Source organism: Phaenicophaeus curvirostris, chromosome 18, assembly GCF_032191515.1.
Source record: "Phaenicophaeus curvirostris isolate KB17595 chromosome 18, BPBGC_Pcur_1.0, whole genome shotgun sequence".
In the NCBI taxonomy this organism is placed as follows: Eukaryota; Metazoa; Chordata; class Aves; order Cuculiformes; family Cuculidae; genus Phaenicophaeus; species Phaenicophaeus curvirostris.
Genome location: NC_091409.1, coordinates 4,250,222 through 4,271,935, shown reverse-complemented (window position 1 = coordinate 4,271,935; position 21,714 = coordinate 4,250,222). Strand labels below are relative to the sequence as shown.

Here is a 21,714-nt window from a genome sequence, read left to right as displayed (position 1 = left end):
CTCCTCCTCCTGCTCCTCCTGCCGCCGTTCCTCCCCCGCGTGTGCGGAGCGCGGCCGCATGTGGGGCGCAGGCAGCGGAGTCTCCACCTCTTCTGGCAACTTGAACCTGTGGCTGCCAAGCTCCATTAGAGCCACCGGCAGCCGGGGGGGGGACGCGCTCTCGGCGGGGCGGCTCGCGGTGGCTTTTTAAGTCTCTCCCTCCGTTCTGAGCGAGGCTCGGGGCCGCTGCCCATGGCCGCTCCGCCCCGCTGAGCCCCGCGGGCACCGGGCGATCGCGCCGCCGCCGCCGAGGAAGCCGAACGGGACCATGGAGCGGGGCTGGTGGCTCGCGGGGCTGCTCCTGGGTAGGTGGCACCGGGGCTGGAGGGGACGGGGAGGGAGTCGCGGTCACCTCATAGCGGGGGGGGTCCTCGCCAGCCTCCTCCCCCCCTCCCGGAGCTGCCGAGGGGCAGGAGGGAGCTGGGTGGGGGTGAGGGGTGTACGGGGAGGGCGAAGAAATAGCGAAGAGAGTGCAGGGAGAGCGCAACGGAGCAGGGTGCGGGGGGACAGCGGGGGGACGCAGGGAGGGTGCAAGGAGGGTGCAGGGAGGGTGCAAGGAGATGGCAATTTGGGTGCAAGGCAGCTCTAAGTGGAGAAGAAGGAGCTCGCAGAGAGGTTGCAAGGAAACGGCAAGGTGGGTGCAAGGCAGCTGCGAGGGAAAGGCACGCAGCTTGCAGAGAGGGTGCAAAGAAAGGGCGAGGAGGGGGCTGTAAGGGGCTGCGAGGAGAGGGAGAGGGAGAGGCAGGGGCCGGTCCGGGTGCCCGGCAGCCCCGGGGCTCCTCTCGCTCTCGGGAGCCGGGACAGGGACTCCCTGCGGGTCCGGGCAGGGGGCAGCTCTCCCTCCCTCCTTCCCGGGAGCGTGGAGGTGCGGGGCTGAGCTGGGGCTGAGCCTCTGCCTCCCCCCCGAGGCTCCCCAAAGCCCTAAAACCCCGCTGGGCTTTGCCCCGCTGCAGCTTTGCTCCCGCTCGGGGAGCGCTCGGGCTGGGAATAGGGATTCCCAGTGGTGTTTTACTGGGAATTGGGGATTATCCCAGGGAGGATGCAGCACCTGTCCCGGCGAGGCACGGCTGCGGGATGCTCCACGGAGCCGCAGCTGCACACGAGCCCTCGGAGCAGGGCGGCTGCACCTTCGCGGCTCCATCTCAGGAAAGCATCTTGCAACCCCCGAGTTCTTGGAGCAGTTTCAGAAGAAAAGGTTCTGGCTTAAAAAGACCATATGGGAGAACAAAGACAACCGGGCCGGGGAAAAAAAAGAAAAAAAAAAAAGGCAAAAAGGCAAAATGATTTCTGTTTACAACAAGGAGCAGAGCCTGAGGGAGGCTCCTCCATCCTTGGACAGATTATTCTCCTAGGAAGTGCAAGGCAGACCCTCGGTTGAGCCTCTGCAGCCCTGAGCAGGTGAGAGGAAGGGTGGGAGGGAGCCCCCGCCCCCCCCTGCAGCCTGGATGCTGCAAATAGAAACACCTGGGTTTCTCGCTTCCCTGCTACCACTTATTTCACTCACTTGAGGTTTTGAGCAGCAAAATCTCACGGTGACTTTCCTCTCCAGCTCGGGGGTGAGTTTAGTGATTGCTGCAAAAGAATCGCTACTGGGGGTTATTTGCATTGGGTGTAAAGGACCAGATTACAGAAAGAAATCTATAAGCAATGTGCTTCTTCAGGGTTACTTTTCTGTTTTCCTTATGTGAGGCCTTTGTCATAGGGTGTTTCCTAAAGATGAGGTTTAACAGGTTAAGAAATACATATTTTCCTTCTCTACATATTTTATTTACTCGGGTTGCTTTGCTCAGTTCTGCGTTATGTAAGATTACTCGCTTAAGTCTAGTTAGAATACTTCTTTCTTATGTCTTCATACCATTTATTTTAGTCTGATTGTATTTAAACCCTGTGCGTCTTCCATCTGATGTCAGCGAGAGAGTTTCCATTGATTTCAGTAAGAACAGAAGGTGGACCTTAAAACATACGTTTAAATAGCTAAGTGAGATCCCGAACTCATTAGAATCAGAGCAAGCTTTGCCAGTGAATTCACTGTGAGCAATTCTGTATTTTGCATAAAACTGAACGTCAGCAGAGCACAACACCAGTGCATAATTAGTTGAAAAAGCACTTTAGTTGGGTAACCAAACCTGATATTGGAGTCTCCTCCAGCAAAGAATCACTTATTCCTAGAACTGTCCCCAGAGACTTGCTGAGTTTTACCTGCACTTTCATTAAAATCTTTACATTCCAATACCACCACACTGATACTTTTCATGTGGAGCTTCTCCTATGCAGCTTAACATAAAAGATCTATTCTTGCTTTCAATGTTTATTTTTAACTGTGAAAATTACAGTGTGGGGTGAGGTAAGATCAGCAGTTGCATTCAATTATGAGATTAGATAGAGAATCCCGTAAATGATAGTAGTACAGTCAATATAGATATACTTGTGTGTATTTACACATGCATATATATGTACTTACTATTAAATTAACATTATTGTCTTTGCCCAAACACGTTTGAATCAATGTTTATTTAGCTAATTTATTTTTGCCAAGTTGGTGGGTTTTATTCTTCATTTCTCAAACTGTCCAAAAAAAAATCAACAACTAATGTATTATGCCGAATGGTGTGATATGACTCTATTCGTTCTTTCCATAATTATAGGTTAGCCATGTTTCAAAGTACATGGATATAGATAAAACCAGGACTGAGATATAAAAAAAACACAAGGGAAAAATGTATCGTGTGGTTTCTATATTTTCCCCACAAGCACAAATTGTCGAGTAAGGAGATTTTCAAAAGCCAAAAATTGCTATGAAGAAAACCAAAGCTGGAATCCAGTGCTAGGGGAGGCTGCATCTGGCAGAACAAAGTTTGGAAAGAGATTTTGCTTTCAATAGGATCCCGTGTTTCCTCGCAACATAGCATAAGTCATCTATAAAGACAGCACTTTCATGCACAAGATACAATCCCTGCTAAAACCAACCTGAAAATTAGGAAGCACCTATAGAACACTGCTCTGCAGTTCCTTTGGTTTTCTTATTATTTAATGCTGAGGAAGACAAAGCTATGCAAAAGAATAGAATTCCTAACTTCGTGATTTTAAGATGGTGCATCTCAATATAATAATACCAAGAAACTGACAGTGAAAATGTGAGAATGTTAACGTGCAACTCTACTTCTGTAGGCTAAGATTTCTGCCAGAAACTGAAAATATGATTCACAGAACAGCTCCATCTCTACCTAGTTTAAATTGTGTGAGATCCGAGGGGTTAGTAATCTGCACTCTGTGGGGTTTTTTCTTTAAGGAGTTAAAAGGTCTCATGCTCTAAAATGCAAAATTAGGAAAGTTCTGTTTCTGTGTGTTAGGCAAGAAGCTCTGATGTCTGTTTGAAATGCCAAATCCCCAGAGTGTTAAGTGATAAGAGGGTTGGAATCCATCATTTCTCTGAGTTTTAGCAGGGTGATGGTGTGATAATCACGTCTTTCATACTGATGTTTTCTCATTTTCAGTGAATAGCTTATTAAGTCATCACAGTTTGAATTCAGCTGAAACTGAGAATGCTGCGATGAAGCTCGGCTCCCATGGCACTGTTAGACAGGCATTTGCATCGTGCAGCAACAGCTCTCAGCTTACAACTGGTGTGGTGGTGCATAAATCAATAGAAGTCTCACCACTGAGTGTTTGAAGAGATTTGCTTGAGTTTAGTTTTTAAAATAATGCTTTAAACTTGAGTGCGTCCCTTCGGCCGATCAGTGAAAAAGGCCTCTATGGTTTCCACTGGGTTAATAAGAAACACTGATGAACGTGTGACATTCTGGCCTTGTCTAAGTAGAAGTCAGAGATCCTTGGAAGTGGGTGTTTGCCCTGCTCTCTGGGATCAACGTATACACCAAGCTCCCCACTGAGCCAATTGGTTTCACCTTGTTCACACTCCTACCAAATCCACAAGTGCTGGACACTGGTAGGTTATGGCTTTTAAGTGTCTCTTTTCCCCTGTTGATACAAAACCACGATATCGCGTTATTTGTAAATCTTTTCAGAGAAACTTTTTCAGAGAGGAAAATCATTTTTGCTAGTTAGACTCCCTAGAAAAGACAGATGAAAATATAAATGACAGCAAAATTTTGCTGCAGAAAAGCTCCTAGGTTCTGTTATTTTTGAGTAGCGCGAGTCCCATTATTAGATTATGCAGCACATAGGTTGAATGTCAACTTTGATTTTAGCATCTGTCGGCAGTGCTTAAGAGAACTGGAACACATCAAAACTTGGCTAATGTTGACAGGCAAAACAGTAGACTGAAATTTCAGGCTATCTAGAAACCACACCCAGACCCCAAAACACATGTTAGAAGTAACTTTAATTCTGTGCTTCAGCCGAACAAGTAACCTTTTTCTGTGGTCACTTGTGATTCTAAGTTAAACGTGTGTGTGTATTTCTGGTGTGGGCTATGTATCAGTTTACCACCTTTCTGCAGAGTGTTATTGCTGAGGATACCTTCCGCTACGGCTGCTTTTGAATGCACTTCTCATCCTTGGCTTTGCTGGAGCCAAGCAGCCTCAGACTGTTAGGTCCTATTAGATCCTATTTTTATTACTATAAACAGTATCCTTGCAGCAGTGCCAAGAATCCTGTTGTGTTAGGTGCTAAACAAGGGGAGAACAAAAGGATTGTTCTTACTTTAGCGGGTTTATAATCTAATTTCCTGGACTTAGATTTCCAGTGGTGAGTACTTGACATTGCAAGGACCTGCTGGGATTCCCAGCTGTGTCCAGCTGTTTAGTACCCACTGCAGTTGCTTATGTCTTTACGTACCTAAACGATTGTGCATCCAGCCCGTGTTTCCAGTCCCACGGAGGCCAGGCAGTGATTTCTATGAGCAGGACAGTGAACAATGTGTTACAGAGGCCAGCAGCTGCCTCCTGTGGGAGCAGGGAGCTGGGACGGCTCCACGGCAGTGGGAGACTGAAAGGCCACTCAGAGCATCCCGCCAACTCCCTGCCGAGAGCGGGTTATTCCCTGCTCTACTAACGCTTTGTTCCATCTCTCAAAATCCTGCCAAGCAAGTGGACTTGCACTGCCTACCAGATCATGCCTCAAAAAGTTCACCCTGATATACAAGCGACATATTTTTCCTCTCTTTATTCACTCCCAACAGAACCTCTTTATTCACTGCAAGGAATTCCTTCCCTTCCTTAGTGTTTATGCTTTGTGAATATTTACAAGCTGTTATCATGTCCATCTTGCCCCAGCCACCAGTCAGCCAGCCTACACGGACTCCGCTCTCTTCATCTTGCTTCATAACTCAACCTCTCCCACCCCCTAATCACTTTTTGTTGTTCTACTCAACTCCCGCCAGTTCCAGTCGCTCATTTTGCTTTGGGTCAATGCTGTATTTATGTTAATATTATGTGGTGGGTGGTCCTCTCTGTGTTCATGGGCCATGTGAGTGATTTAGATGTTCAAAAGGAGGTTGGCATTTCGTAGCCAAGCCATGGTCTGATTACTGGTTCCGCTCTTCAAAGCGCTCCCAGAAAAAAATATGCTTAGCCATCGCTATTAAAAATGGCCACAATAGCCACAAATAAAGTGTCTGTGCAGGGTTCAAGGGAATTGCCAAAACTACATGCGTGTTCTATACATTCTAAATGAGAGCGTGCCATTGATTTCAAAACGATATGAAGTGTTTCTAATGAGTTTCTATCTCATCTAAATTGAGCAAGATAGATGTAATATTTCCCATTTGGTAAGAATATGAATTCCAGTTAGAGTTTTTTCTGAGTCGTGATTATACCCCCAGGGTGTTGTTCAGCCTTGGACTGAGTTGTTTTGCGTTTGGTTTTGAAAACAAATGCTTTCCCCCATGTGTCCTCACCAATCTGTCACTGTCTAGGTACCCAGGATATTATCTAGGTACCCAGGAGATTAGAGATCATCTCACTATGGTCTCCCTTAATGTCACCTTATGGCTGGAGAGGGAAATTTTAAGAAGCCATTTTATTTAAATGTGTTTTATATCTAAGAAGATCTTTGAGGTGCAGGGTAGAATACCTTCTCCATTCTCCCCTTCTTTGCCACAGATCCCATCTATCTTGTCATGTGTCACTGGACGTGAGACTTACAGGAGAAATAAATGACTCCATGATTCCAAGAGCAAAATATTCACTTTCTAGTGTCTTAAAACCCACAGTCGACTCACCACAAGTGCTTCATTATTCGAATTATGGACATGAGACAAATTGGGCAATGATCACAATGTCAGAAACAAAAAATCAGTTAAAACCCATAGAGTACGGTGCCTGAATCTGCTTGTCAATGTGTTGAAAGTATGTGGTGAAAATATGTTTTGAAAATTTCTCTAAAATCCTGAGCTGCTTGGGAATTTTGAGTTGGCTGAGTTCCCTCTTAGGATCTGCAGAATTTCATATGTGATTATGCCACGTTACGCACAGGAAACTCAAGATGATGCTCTACAACGGTAACTAACATGCAATACATTTATTGTGCCGTCCTTGAGAGAAAAACTGAAAACATCTAGTGAATTCAAAGCATTTCAAATAGCATGTACTGAACATCAGAGTGGTGAAACAGCTCTGTGTAATTATACCCATTTTACAGACAAATAAGAGAAGGGATGAATAATAGAAATACTTTTCCAGAAGCCAAACAGGACTCCAGTGAATCCCGGACTCCACTGGCATCCTCCCTCAACCACTTGACCGCATTCTGGCTTCAGTTCAGGGAGGCATTACTAATCAGGAAAAATGCTTATGCACTGGCTTAATTTCAAGCACATGCTTAAGTTTCACTGAAACCAATTACACCTAAGCATGTGCTTAAGTCCTGTCCTGAATCGGGTTCAGTTTGCAGATCGGCAACGTGCGAAGTTCTGCTGTGGGAGGGTTTTCCACCCAGTGGGTTAGAGTTAAGTTTTGTAACTTTGTAATATTATAATATGAGATTTATCTCTTCCCGCAGAATTGTTGCCTTGGGAATGCCTTATTCTGAATGAATTAAAAGTACCACTAACTTAATCTCCACAGAAATGGAAGAAAAATTGATTTACTAAATACAGTTTCTTTGCTTTTAAAAGAATGCTTATCCTTACAGTGGCTAACCTCAAATCCATTCTGTGTGCTCTCAGGAGAGAAAAATGCTAAAGAAACACTGCTTTTTGCTGTGTTAATGAAGTTTGTGTGGATGAGTATAATTTGCTTGTGCAGAATATATTGATATGTTCCTTATCGTCCATTTCATTCCAGTCTAACCATTTCATGGAATATATCAAAGGTTTTATGTCATCTCCAAACGAAGAAATGTGTAATGCTCCATGACTTCAGGCACTGATCTTATCCCAGTGAATAAGTGACTAACTGAAACATTAGAATTATAAATGGGAATAATAAATTCTGGCCATAGGAGGCAATAACATGTAACAGATTAAGCAATCTAGTTCCGGAGAAGAGTTGATTTACAGTAACTAATTTGGTGCAAACTATAATGTATGCATTTTGTCATCCATTTATAAAGAAACAGATGTGTGACTCAAGTTTGCTTTTTTCCAAAGTCAGCGTGCTTGGAAAAACACAAACAAGATTTGTTTCCAACAAGGCATATTACAGTATTTCTGTCCTGGTTGGTATTTTTTTCCTTTAAAAGTGAGAAATGGGTTGGAATGTGGAGCACACAGCAGTGGTGTAGCCCGACGCCAGTGTCAGGCTCTCATTTTCAGGCTTGGCCATTGCCTAGGAATCTTTCATCTGAATTTTAACAGAAGTTTACTTTGCAAAGAATTTCCAGTTCTGCCTTTCTATCGTTTGATGCTGTGGGTCTGATTTTTCTGAAAGTTGCTTATACACATGTGTAGGGAATAGTTGGGTAGCATTTGCTACTGCTCTTGTCTCAAGACTTGATCCAGTTACTGCTGATTGCAGTGATCAGCCACTATTCCTCGTTACTGGTGTTCCTAATTGCCTAAGTGCTTGTGCAGCCCCATTGCTCGGAGACTTTGGGTCAGTACTTGGGATGCAGCACGCACTGGAAAGCTGGAAAAAGATATTGTTTTGTCTAGCTGTGGTACTGAGGAGCTCTCTGCAAATGCTTGCGGTTAATTGATACAGACAGCGGGGATAACGAGGGAAGAGATCATAGCTGACTTTTTCTATGTTTTCCTAGGAATGATTATTTTTGTCTCAAAGATGAATTGTGAATAATTCCTTCCTTGTGCCCAAGAACTCTATAAAGCAGTTAATTTGTGACTCTTTTAAGATGGAGAGAGAAGCTACTCTGATGTGCTTCAGCAGGGGCTGCCTAACAGAAAGACAGATGAGTGACAGTCACTTTATGCTGCTCTTGGAGTAGAGACGTGCCCTAACTACAGATTTTAGGTGTGGAACTGAACTTTTCCAGCTTGAAAGGATGCTCAGAAGTGGCGGGGTTGGGCTGGAGTATTCGAGAGAGAAAAGCAGCCACAAAATTTGGACACAAGCCAATAGCTTTTGGGTTGAGGATGCGTCCAGCTTGGAGTCCTGTGTACAGTTAAGTAAGAAAAAATCCCTAGGAATTCCCATCATGTAAAATATTTATATTCTGGGGGCTTTTTTTTTTTATATATATATTTTTTTCACCCGTGGAGTTTGATCCTGATTATAAAAATTGCCTTTCCTATTGAATGTGTCAAGATGTGGTGCTTGCATTGCCAAAGTGTCTGTGCTCTCCAACGATGTAGACTTTTAGTGTTTCTGCCAAAAGCAGCGGTAAGAGTTCAGGAAATATTGAGGCTTCTGCTGCAATACACACACGCAGAGTGCAGATAGCGAGTTCAGAAAGGGGTTATATTCTGTGCCGGTATTTTGGTGTAGCTATAGACTACACCGATACCTCTAGAGTCTGTGGTGATGAGCAAAAGCAAATCTGACCCTTGCAGTGCATTACTTCTAACACAAATACAGTTATTTTTCAGTTTACTCTATGCTCTAGGAAAATGATTTAATGTTTATTTTAAGCGTAATTCAGCTTGGATTGTCCTTGTACTGAAGGCTCTTCAACAGCATTGCCAGTAATTAGGCGTTTTGATAGGGCAGCCATATGAAAATTGGTGTATTTTGCAGGGGAGTTAAAAAAACCCTGGGAATATGGAGTGTACAGGAGGAAATTTGCCTGAGGCCATAGAGAAAATCATGGCAGAACTGGAATGAGGATGAAGAACCCCAACTCCTAATGGGCTTTACTAAACCAGCACCTATGGGGCAGCCTGCATGGACCCTGCAGCTGCCTAATTAACAGTTTAACTAAGAGCAGTGGGTTTTGTCATCCAATAGTTTCCCATTTTCATATGAAGACTCATAGGAACTGTTTCTAGGAAGCACCAGTGCAAGCAGTTGTGAAGGAGCCGCTATGCTCACCACATCCAGCCCTTAAAGATGATAAAACCAGTACAGTTATGAGTCTGCTCCAAAAAAAAGAGCCCTTAACGCTAATAATGCTTCTTTCCAGCTAGTTTACGCACTCCAGTGCATAGTGAGGTAACAGAAAATCCGAGGCCGGTTTCACTGGCCTTTGGGTAGGTAGCTGTGTCTGTTATGACTCTCCTGCTTCACTGCAGGCTTCACTTTCCATGTGTTTATTCCCTTCGTAGTAGTTTCTTAGGGTTTGTGTGCTTAAATCTACGTGAATTCATTTCGAAGACCGTGTTCCTGTGACCTGTAAAACCTTTGCAAATGACAGCGCCATAGTGGAGTGACTCTGGATTTGTCCATCGGGTGTAGATCTTAAGATACACATTCCTAGATCAGTAATTAGATACTATTTGAGTGGAAATCTCTCTGCTTTCCCACACGTTCAGGGCCCTCTGACTTGCACAGCAGATGTTTAATTACTGAGTTCCCATTTGACTTGGTCTAGGGCTTATATTTGTGGCAAACTTGGATACTGAGGATTTTTAAGAGGAATTTAACCCTGTGTGTGTAGGATGTGTTGCTCCCAGGGCTGAGAGGCTCCTGACCCTGAATAAATTGGCTGTTGACTGTGGGAATCGAGGGAGCTTCCCTGTTAGACCTCAGCTGTGGGGGTCACCCAGCCTGTTTATATTTGTGTTATATCCTGAGCTTGCGAGCCCAGGAATTCTGCTGACGGCGCTTAGCCGCTCATCGTCTTGCTTTGATAGGAATGGTTGGACTTGATGATCCGGTGGGTCTCTTCCAACCTGGTTATTCTACAATTCTCTGATTCTATGTGATTTGCAGGAGTTCCGTAGGCGCTAACTTCTCACACAAGCACTTCTTGTTGGGAAGGCGATGGCACTCTCCAAGCCTGGCTTGGACCCTTCGCAAGCTCGGCTGTTGCTTCTCTTATCTGCAGGGAGATGGTTTGGATCTCTCTTCCCGATGAAGGATCTGCCTGTAAAGATCTCAGGATGGTTCAGGTTGTGTAGAAGTACGGATGTGGCATCTGGGGATGGAGAGCAGCAGTGGAGACTCTGTGATCTCCTGGAGGGAGTCCTGATCTCCTGGAGGGAGTCCTGATCTCCTAAGGGAGTCCTGATCTCCTAGAGAGACTCTTGATCTCCTAGACCGAGTTGCTGAGTGTGCAAGCGTTTAGCATCCTCACTCCATGGGAATGTTATAGACATATATTAGATCTTTCTTTCCAGCTAAAAGGCAGGCTGGAAAGCAACCTGTGTCCTAACCATTGGTACGTTGTGAATAAAAGTTGCCTTGAAACTTCCCAGCACGCTAGGAAGCGAATCGCACGGTACGGCCAGAGCGAGTGACCCCGGCCGGGCTCGTAAGCGCCGGGCAGCCCTGGGGCTGGGCTGAGAGGGACCGAGCTCTGCCAGGCAGGGTTCCCGGTGGGGTTTCAGGAGGAGCTTCGCTGAAAATTCATTTTGCGGTGTTATAAAGAGTCAAATTGCGCGTTTCTAGCCGAAGCAGAGTCGGGATGAGCGCGACAGAACGTTGCTTAAGTCAAGAGCGAATAACGTATAGAAATAGATGTACATATGCTTGCGTGCGTGCAAAGGTCTTCAGGATTTCGCTGAGTGTTCACACGTTCCCTAAGCCAATAACATCCGTTGTTATGGGAAATGAGGTAAGTGACAGAATTACTGTCCTTATGGCAGGCGACAGGCGAGGCCGGCGTTCCCGCGCTGGAATTCCGCTGCGGTTACCGCTTCGACAATAGCGAGAGAGAGGGAGAAAACGCAGACAAAGAGCGCTGGGCTTTATTTGAAGATTTCCTATAATAATAATAATAATAATAATAATAATAATAATAATAATAATAATAATAATAATAATACAGTTGGGTTCAGATGAGACCAGGATTGGAAAACAGTGAATAACCCGCGTCTCCGAGTCGGAGCTGCCCCCCAGGCGGCTCCGCGCTGCGCGGGTGGCGCAAACACGGGCGTTTCTTTGCGCGGGGGCGTTTCTTTGCGCAGGGAGGCGGCTCCCGGGGTGCCGGGAGGCCGGGGCAGCCCCGCGGGGCGGTGATGGGCGCTGCCCGGGCCCCGGGGGGGGTGGGGGGGCACAGGGGGTGACCCCGCGCTCTCCGCCCGCAGCCTGCGCGGCCGCGGAGCCGCTGCGCTGGGAGCCGCGGTGCCGGCAGCGACTGCGCCACCTGCAGGACGGAGCCGGAATCGCCGCGCGGCTGCCGCCCCGCCTGGACGGGAGATGGGTCTCCAGCGGGTAAGGAGAGCGGAGCCGGGGGAGAAACCCCGACCGGGGGAACTCACCCCAACCCCAGGGATGCACCCCCAACCCTGGGGATAAACCCCAACCCTGGGAACTCACCCCAACCCCAGGGATGCCCCCCCAACCCTGAGAAGTCACCCCAACCCCGGGAATAAACCCTAACCCTGGGGATGCACCCCGAATCCCTGGAACATACCCCAACCCTGGGAGCGCACCCCAACTGTAGGAATAAACCCCAACCCCAGGAGTGCATCCCAAGCCTGGGAATGCACCCTAACCCTGGGAATGCACCCCGAATCCCTGGGGAGTACTCCAGCCCTGGGAACGCACCCCAACCCTGGGAATAAACTCCAACCCTGGGGATGCACCTCAGCCCTGGAAACTCACCCCAACCCCGGGGATGCACCCCAAGGCTGAGAATAAACCCCAACACCAGGAGTGCACCCTAACCCTAGGAATGCACCCCAACCCCAGGAATAAACCCCAAACCCCAACCCTGGGAATGCATCCTAACCCCAGGAATGCACCCCAAATCCCTGGAGCGTACCCTAACCCCTGGAATGCACCCTAGCCCTAGGAATGCACCCCAACCCTGGGGATGAACCCTGAATCCCTGAAACGTACCTCGACTGTAGGAATGCACCCCAAACCCCAGGACTGCACCCCAAATCCCCAAATCCTTGGAATGTACCCCAAACCTGGGGATGCACCCCAACCCCAGGAGTGCACCCCGACCCCAGGAATGCACCCCAAAATCCCTGGGGTGCACCCCAACCCCTGAAACGTACCTCAAACCCTGGGAGCGCACCCCAAATCCCTGGAACACACCCCAGCCCTGGGAATGCACCCCATTCCCAGTAACACGCCCCAGCCCTCGGAGAGCCGCTGCCCCAGCAGACACCCCAGCACGCTGGGAGCCTCTTGCCTCTCTCCCCGACTGGGGAGCAGCTGCTGAGACCCCCGGCTCCCGTGGCAGAACAGCCCCTGCCCCCTGCCCTCTTCCATGGGGACGTGGCACAAAGCACAAGGTTCTCTGCCCGGCGCTGTCGCGGTTTGTTCGCAGGTGCCCAGATCGTAACATCACCCAAGGGTGGCCACCAGGCTTCTGCCCCCCAAGCTGTGCTCGCCCCTCTCCTCCGGCATCCCGGGTGCCCCTGGGGAGGGATTTCACCCCGCGAGCCCCTGGCCGCGCGCTGCAAGCGGCTCCGAATTGCCTTCTTCCCAGGTGCGAGGTGCGGCCAGGACCCGAGTTCCTCACCCGCTCCTACTTCTTCTACTCCAACCGCCTCTTCAAGGCTTACCAGTTCTACTACTGGGATCCCTCCTGCCGCGACCCCTCCTACTCCCTGGTCATCAAGGGCAAGCTCCGGCTGCGCCAGGCCTCCTGGATCACCCGCGGGGCCACCGAGGCCGACTACCACCTCCACAAAGTCGGCATCGTTTTCCACAGCCAGAAGGCCATGCGGGAGGTGGCCGCCTGGATCAACCAGACCTCGGGCGAGGGCTGCAGCGGGTTCCTGCCCCCGGGGCGCACCTGGGCTCCCGGGGCGCTCTACGAAGTGCTGAGCGCCAAGACCGAGCGAGACTGCACCGCCGCCTTGGGCTTTGCCATGCACGAGCTCAGCCTGGTGCGCGTGGAGAAGCGTCACCAGCCCCTGCTGCAGCCGCAGCAGAGCGGGAGCCGGCTGGTGGAGGAGCTGTACCTGGGGGACGTTCACACCGAGTGGGGCGAGAGGCTCCACTACCGACCGACCGGTTACCAGCAGCCTATGCAGAGCGCGGTGGTAAGGACGATGTCTTTGTGCGGTGCCCTCGTCGGTTCATAGGATTTCCCAAACAGGTGTTATTTCCTTCATGTTAAAATATGTCCTGCCTGCACTTAGCCTCCTTCTAAGGCGATGAGGAAAGATTTCTTCACCGAAAGGGTTATCGGACGCTGGAACAGGCTGCCCAGGGAGGGGGTTGAGTCACCTTCCCTGGAGGTGTTTAAGGCACGGGTGGACGAGGTGCTGAGGGACATGGTTTGGTGTTTGATAGGAATGGTTGGACTCGATGATCTGGTGGGTCTCTTCCAACCTGGTTATTCTATGATTCTATGATTCTAAGGTGATGAGGAAAGATTTCTTCACCGAAAGGGTTATCGGGCGCTGGAACGGCTGCCCAGGGAGGTGTTTGAGTCCCCATCGCTGGAGGTGTTTAAATGACTGGGAGATGGAGTGCTTAGGGACATGGTTTAGTAGTGGACAGGTATGGTTGGGCTTGATGATCTCAAAGATCTTTTCCCACCTAGTGATTCTATGATTCTTTGATTCTCTTGGAAGGACACGGGGACGAGGAGGTGTGGAGCCGCAGGCGTAGGTTCCCAGGGTGCTGCGGGGGCTCTCTCTCCCTCACCAAGCAGGACTGGGGTGGGTGAAAGCACAGCAAACCCAACATCAGAAACAAGCCTGTGTTGCCATGGGCCTGGAGTTAGTGGCTTTCCTTTGGCTCTGTATTTTCCTAGGAAATGCCGTTTCCTAGCTTCCCGCGCCAAAGGCAGTGAAAGCTTCAGGCTGCACATCATTAGACGCTGCCTGCTCTGTCGTTTGTCTTCCTCCCTTCTCTCTCGCTCTTTGTTGTGCCCTCCAGGCTGAGAGAGGAGCGAGGAAGCAACATCTGCCATTAAATCGTTGCTCCTCGGTGTAATGCCCTTAGCAGAGGAAGTCACCCTGAATACAATTAGCTTATTACACAGAAATCAGACTTTCACTTTGATATGAATAAAACTGAGCAGGAGACTGGGTTGCATTTTATTTCATTTATTTATTTGATTTTACTTTACAGCTAGTTAGTTTTCCAAGAAAGCACACTTCTATCTGAATCATAGCTAATCAGTTCAGAAATGATCAAGCAGTGAGATGGCGTGAAAAAATCTCCCTGAACTTTACCAGATGGAATTGAATTAACTGAAAAAAATTATTTTGGGGGCAGTATTTCCCCACACCCCAAACTCCACCAACTGAACTCTTAAAAATGCAGAGTGACAGCCCTCTCTCCCTCAAAAGAAACATTCTTAAATTGGTTAAACTTGTGTTATCTTGGGCCAAAAGTCTATATATGAGCAAAACCAGATGGTAAACATAAACACTTCTAAAAGTTAATTTAAAGCCAAACCTAAAGATACTGAAATGCACTCTCGGAATATAGCACTGTAATTAATCAGCTAACAACTCTCCAATGGACCGGCACATGATGTCACCACTTGGCGATAATTAGAAGCTGCCATACATTAGAAATAACTTCATATGACTGGCTTAAGCGAGTAAGATTTTTGGCTCCGTGTCTACAGTGATAATTTTATTGGACACAGGACTTTTTTTTTCTCCCCCCTCCCCCTAAACTACCATTCATTTGCTTGCGCTAGTGAGAGTCACACAGCTATGTTAGGAATTATTTTTTAACCCTCTTTATGAAAATATCACTCTTTTTCCCCTTAAATTTATATCTGTTTTAAAGAAACCCATTCTCCCCAAATTACCTTTCATTATCAAAGAATTTCCTGTCTAAGGAGAGCACATATATTTGCCAGCTTCTGGGATTATTTAGCCATAATGTACTGTGTACTGTCAGCACTCATTAAGGTGACAGTAGCAGTAAAGCAAGCTGAAAATGACTAAATTACAGTAGACTCCAATCAACTTGCATGTAAATTACCCACCCTACAGTTAACTACCGAGTTATTTAACCTTGTTGCGTATGACAGTTCAGTAAAGATTAGCTCGTGTTCTAGAAAACGATATAATGTTCAAACCCTGGTTATTTAAAAATAAATCGGTTGTGATATGTGAAGTAGAAGAAAAGAGTTCCAAGCTGAACAAAAAAAAAAATCTGGCAGTGGATCAGCGGCAGGGCTGGTTTGGCTCAGAGCTCGGCGCGGTCAGGTCCTCGTTTTGCAGTGGGTCCTGTTCTTCTCTGTTCATCGCGGCAGGTTGGTGCCCGGCGGGATGGCAAACGCCGCTGCAGATGCAGCTCCCAAGGGGACAGGAGCTTTGGGCTGCCCTGGCAAAGCCACCGTCAGCCACAGGAGCCTCCCCACGGGAAGGTGGCTGAAAAGAAGGCAGTGGATTTCCTGGGCAGAAATGCCCTGGGGTGGCTGATGCCTCCCAGCATCCTCACCCGTGGGTACGCGCAGCAGCTTCCAGTGGAAATAAAAAATTTGTAGGGGAGCAGCCTGGATGGCCCTAGGGAGCGTTCCCTGCCCTCGCAGCGGCTCTGCGTGCCCTGTCCTCCCGTCCTTAGTGGCCCTGGCACAGGGCAGAGCACAGCCTCGCGGCGCAGCCCTCTCTGCCCTTCCCTGCGAACCACAATAGCGAAGAGCCAGGGCAGCGCTTTATCCCACTTCATCTGCTTGGATGTCTTGGAGCAAGTTCATTGCGGCTGAACAACCTGGTGCGGAAGGGAGTTGGAGCTTTTTAAGTATTCTAAAATGGTGAGACCGCTCCTCGAGTACTGGGCCCAGTTCTGGGCCCCTCACCACAAGGAGGATGTTGAGGCTCTGGAGCGAGTCCAGAGAAGAGCAACGAAGCTGGTGAAGGGGCTGGAGAACAGGCCTTATGAGGAACGGCTGAGAGAGCTGGGGGTGTTTAGCCTGGAGAAGAGGAGGCTGAGGGGAGACCTCATTGCTCTCTACAACTACCTGAAAGGAGGTTGTGGAGAGGAGGGAGCTGGGCTCTTCTCCCAAGTGACAGGGGACAGGATGAGAGGGAATGGTCTCAAGCTCCGCCAGGGGAGGTTCAGGCTGGACATTAGGAAAAAATTCTTCACAGAAAGGGTCATTGGGCACTGGAACAGGCTGCCCAGGGAGGGGGTTGAGTCACCTTCCCTGGAGGGGTTTAAGGCACGGGTGGACGAGGTGCTGAGGGACACGGTTTAGTGTTTGATAGGAACGGTTGGACTTGATGATCCAGTGGGTCTCTTCCAACCTCGTGATTCTATGATTCTAAAAGGGTTTGTTTTGCTTATCAGTTTACAAAACCTGGTGTGTTGTTTGGTTTTTCTGTCGTTTCCTGCAGCACCATGAGCATCCTTGCCCAGCCTGCGGGATTATTTACCGAGCTGACGAACACCACCCGCCCATCCTGCCCGTCAGAGCTCAGCTGCCCGTCCAGCTCGGCGGCAGCTGGGTGAGCACCCACTGCGAGGTCCGCCCCGCCGTGCTGTTCCTCACCAGGTACTTCATCTTCCACGGCAACAACCACACCTGGGAAGGTTATTACTATCACTACTCCGACCCGCTCTGCACGCAGCCGACTTTCACCATCTACGCGTCTGGGCACTACACGCACGGCGTCCCCTCCTCCAAAGTGAGAGGTGGCACAGAGCTGGCTTTTAAAGTCACGCAGGCTCGGGTGACACCGATGGACCAGGTGACGGTGACGATGCTGAACTCCTCAGAACCTGGAAGCTGTGGGCTGGCGAGCTCCTGGAGCGCTGGGGTGGAGCAGGATATAACCCCCACCAATGGATGTTTGGCTCTGGGCATCAAGCTGCCGCACACGGAGTATGAACTTTTCAAAATGGAGCAAGACTCGAGAGATCGCAGCCTGCTCTACGTTGGTGAGAGGCCCACGGACGGATCCAGTCCCGACAGCCCGGACAAGCGACCCACATCCTATCAGGCACCTCTGATTCAGTGTGCTGGAGCATCGGAAGAATTCTCTAACTATGTTAGTCTAAAATACTTGGGAAAAAAGGATGCTAATGGGAATGAAGCACTAAAACCTCTGCCCGTGGCCTTGTTATTGTTTATAGCACTTCTGTTTTTAAGATGGGACTAGTTATCTATTCGGGTACAGCACAGAATTCAGATAGTCTTGGTGCTAATGTGATTTTTATAGCCTTCAAATGAGCACATCTGGAATCAGTTTTACTCAGTTTTGGAAACGCTTTTTAAGAACACCCAACAACAGCGAGCGAAGCCAAGAAGATGTGCCTGGCTACACACTGTTTGTCCTGTGGCTTTACTGCCTAATCTCCTCTCTTCTTTGTGTACAAATTTAATGTAGTGACATGGATGTGCTGCACATCGCAATAGAAAATCCAGCAATACCAGGGGGGGCAAAAAAGCAACATCAGTTACAATTGCTGCTTTGAGCTTTTGACATTGCTAAGATTTATTCAAGAGCTTGATTCAGATGTAATTCAAACATCCGAAGTGTCGGCTGCTGAGTTTCTTTGAGGTTAAGTTCCCTCTCATCACACTCCTTATTGCTGTTCTTGCAAATTTAATCTGCAGAGTCAGTCAGCAATAACTAAACAGTCAGCAAGGGCTCTTGAGAAGGGCACGGGCAGTCACGCCTTTCTCAGTTTACAGACAGTTTCTGCAGCTTTTGTGTGTACATACGCACACAAAGATGCAACACACAGTCTTCCACTTCTGGACACAGAAAAGCAGCCCTCGCAGAGCATTACCTCCACAGCCCGTCCTGCCTGACGCTGCTCATCAAAGATACAGTAAATGGAAAAGGTTTCTGTGCACAACTGCTCCAACCTTCAGCGTTTCCCAGCTGCAGACGCTGCATCCTTGCTGCATTATCCTGGCTTTTCCAGTTCAGTGCTGTCCAGCGGGCAAAGGCACTGCCAGGCAATCACAACTCCCCCTCACCACGTGCCATGCGAAGCAAAAGGTTGCTTACAAGTCTTCCCAGACCATATCTTTTCCCTCTTTAGTAAGTGTACCGGCGTCCCGGTCGTTAATCCAGCTCTCCTGTCAATCGAAATGTCACTTCCAGCCCCGTTCTCTAAAGATGTTTTATAAATCTGCCTCTGGTGACTGATGAGCTGAGGAGATGCTCGAATCAGACAGCACAGTCAGGTCAGACTGATTTCTACTGACAAGAAGGACAAACATGAAATTATCTTCCCTGTCTGCTGCAGCAAAGAAGCATATAACTTACTTGGAGAAGACCTCCTCCAAGTAGCTAAATCCTCTCCAAATAAGCCTATATATCTTACTCACAAAGGACATTTTGTTAAACCAGCTATGCAGTAGCTACCTTCTTAATGCTGTATTTACAAACTTGCAGCTTGTATTTAGATAAATTATGGGGTTTATAACATAAAAATACTTTTGGGGGATCTGTACATTAATAATTCAAATGAGATGCTTATTAAATGCATACAATTGTGACATAAATATTGTCAGCACGTTCGCGTGATCCTATATTAATCATGCACATAAATGCTTAAACTTCTAAGACTCTACCCAAAAAGGCCAAGCTTGGCTACCCCGTTTTGGGTTCCCTCTGCAGTCAGTGGAGAAGTTGACTTCTCATCTGCATATGCAAGATAGGGAACAAATGCTTGAGGAAGCTCCCACTGCTTTCCCACTCGGCTCCAGCAGCCCTGGATGCTCAGACAGCTCCACAACTCTGCCCTTCCCTATGAAAGCCTCATCAGAAGCCTCTTTGTCCTCTGTTTCTCCCCTCTTAAATTATATTTCTGTAAGAAAGAAAAGCCATGAAAAAGCTATTTGCATAAATATCATAACTTTTATTGTTCTGTTCACAGTTTTTTGAGAAACATTCCTAAATTACATAGTTGTTCTCTCTTAAGAATTTGTGCCTTTCTCCAATTTGAATTTGCCTGGCTCTGATTGCCAGTCAGTGATTGTGTTGCTTTTTAAGATCAGAGTGCTGCAGTGTTCAGTATTTTCTCCCTGTGAAGGTACTTGTGCACTGTAATCAAGACATTCTCAATTTTAGCCAGTGGAGTTTTCTCTCTCACCCTTTCTAAGGCATTTTCATGCTCCACAAGAAATTTTTGTTTTGGTTTGGTTTTTTTGCCTCCCTTCCAGTTACTCAGCTTCTCTTTTAAAATGTAAATATCCAAATTGCATCCAAAATCCCCACCTCTCACAGCTGAGACATACAGATGAATAATCACTTACTTCTAACAGTTATTAAAAATAAGAACAGTCTTACTCACTAGTCCTTCACCCTGGGACTGCCCTGGGAACACGTGTGGAGCTCTTACTCTGGTCCTGACTGTGACATGAGCGTTTTATCAGGAGAGATTTCGTATTTACTTTCACCAGTGGTCTGGAACCACTGAATCCTATCGGGTCCCAGCAGAACCCTCCTATGAGCATCCCAATTCCATTCTGGCTCTCTCTGAACGACCCTCTCAAAGGTGCGAGTGTCAGAACACACCACGTTGTGCAGGGGCCCAGACAGACTCAGCTCACTCTAATCCAAAAGAAAACTGAAAAACAGAGACAAAATGAAGTGACTGACATCACACTCCTTCATTAACATTCATCTCCTTTTCCATCCTTCCCCTGGGGGTGTCACGCCTGTCCTGTCCTGGTTCTCATCCTCATCCGCAGCTCAGAGACTGCCCCAGGCATCGCCCCTAGAAATACTGATACAGGGTTTTGACACCTACTGAATTTAAAAATGTCAGTTTTTAATATTAAGCATTGCTGATGAACGACCTCACCTTTCCAGCTCCCTTACATCATCACGAGCAGTTCTACCACCTGCATCTCGTAATGGTCCTTATCCTACCACAAAGATTTCCTCTGAACTTCCACTCTTTATCGCCCTTGCCAAGCACTCCAACCCATACATTTTTCTTTTCCTTTGGCTGTTGGTTTTCTTATTAATTTTCTACACTCCATAACTCTCGTTTTGAGTTGATTGCTGTCTGCTTCCCTTTTTCTTATTTGTTTTATATTACTTTACATATAATTTTTCCCTTCATTTCATCACTGAAACAGGATGGGCCGTTAGCCAAAGTTGTCCCACTTGATTGCAAAATTGTTGGAGTTTTGGCCATTTAATAGCTTTCACTTAAAAACCTGCCAATTCTAATTCAGTTTTCCATTTAGTTTCTTCTTCACTACCAGATTTAAGATGAAATGTGCTCAGCTATGCCCTTTTGAAGCACCAATTAGATTTATTAGCAGTTCGCATGGCTGTGTGCCTAGCCTGAGCGTAATCAGGATTCTATGGTAAGCACCAGCTTCCAGTCCTGCGATTCATTTATCTTTATCTGACATAAACACGACAAACCCGAATAACTTCATGTTTCATGTCTAACACTGCATTAAAAAATGGGTCTAGGACACAGACAACAAACAGTAGTCCTGACTACTGGGTTCCTTTCAGCTGTAAAGAAATAAATACCTTTTTGTTGTGCCCAGCAATTAAAAACAGGCTAATGGACACAGGTTAGTGCTAGCTCAGAGTCAATGGGAACAGGCACATATGTGCTCGAAAACTCTTCCCCTCTCACTTTTGTACTTCAAAAGTTTAATCATTTCTTTACCCACTCCAAAAAGCAGAAAAAAATAAGTTTCCAAGCACCCTGAATACATTCACTTCCTTCCTGCACTAAGTCTGAGCATGAAAGTCTTCCCATCTTCTTTAATATCATAAGCTGCTCAGACAAGTTGCCTTTGCAGTCTTCTGCTTCTCCAGTAGGAACTAAAATTTAAAGCATGAGCTGAGTTTGCAGGTCAAACCTAAGTGATGGGTCTGTTCTCTTCACACCTCAGTTAACAGCAACCTGTTTTTCCAATTAGCCACCTTCATGCCCCTCTGTTTAAAATACTTTAGAATGTATTTTGCGTTCTAGGTTTCCCAAACAATTCTTAAACTGAAACAAAACACACAAGCAAAAGTTTTACACCACTTTGGATATATTAACAGCATCGAGCTAGTGCTTAATTTGCTAAACAGTCTACACTGACTAGAAAAGCATGCAATTCACTATAAATAAATGAGCAGCACTGAAATAGCACAAAAAAAGCACAAGAATGGTTGACTAGACTCATTGCTCCAAACACAGAGCAAAGAGGGAGAAGGAACAAATTTGTTCAAAGAGGAAGCAGAAAGGTAAGCGGTTCCTTAGGATGGGAAAAGGCATCTGGGACCAGTTGGACACGTCCAGGGAGCCCAGGGGCAGCCACAAAGCGCTCCCGTGGGCAGGGGAAGAGCCAGGTGGGAAGGGCGAAGGG

At 47.4% G+C, this 21,714-nt stretch overlaps 1 protein-coding gene across 1 annotated transcript; it reads left to right on the top strand.

Moving 5' to 3' along the window:
• The first annotated feature begins 209 nt into the window (after positions 1–209).
• Positions 210–18,998, top strand: APCDD1L (APC down-regulated 1 like). Its single transcript, XM_069871682.1, has 4 exons — positions 210–344; positions 11,582–11,708; positions 12,940–13,498; positions 16,766–18,998. The coding sequence occupies exons 1-4, from the start codon at positions 308–310 to the stop codon at positions 17,528–17,530; spliced, it is 1,488 nt and encodes a 495-aa protein (XP_069727783.1). The 5' UTR covers positions 210–307; the 3' UTR covers positions 17,531–18,998.
• The last annotated feature ends 2,716 nt before the right edge of the window (positions 18,999–21,714 follow it).

Coding starts and splice junctions, on each gene's coding strand:
- APCDD1L (XM_069871682.1), top strand. CDS start 308: ATGGAGCGGGGCTGGTGGCTCGCGGGGCTGCTCCTGG. Junction 11,709..12,939: donor GGGAGATGGGTCTCCAGCGG/GTAAGGAGAGCG, acceptor CCTTCTTCCCAG/GTGCGAGGTGCGGCCAGGAC. Junction 13,499..16,765: donor AGCCTATGCAGAGCGCGGTG/GTAAGGACGATG, acceptor CGTTTCCTGCAG/CACCATGAGCATCCTTGCCC.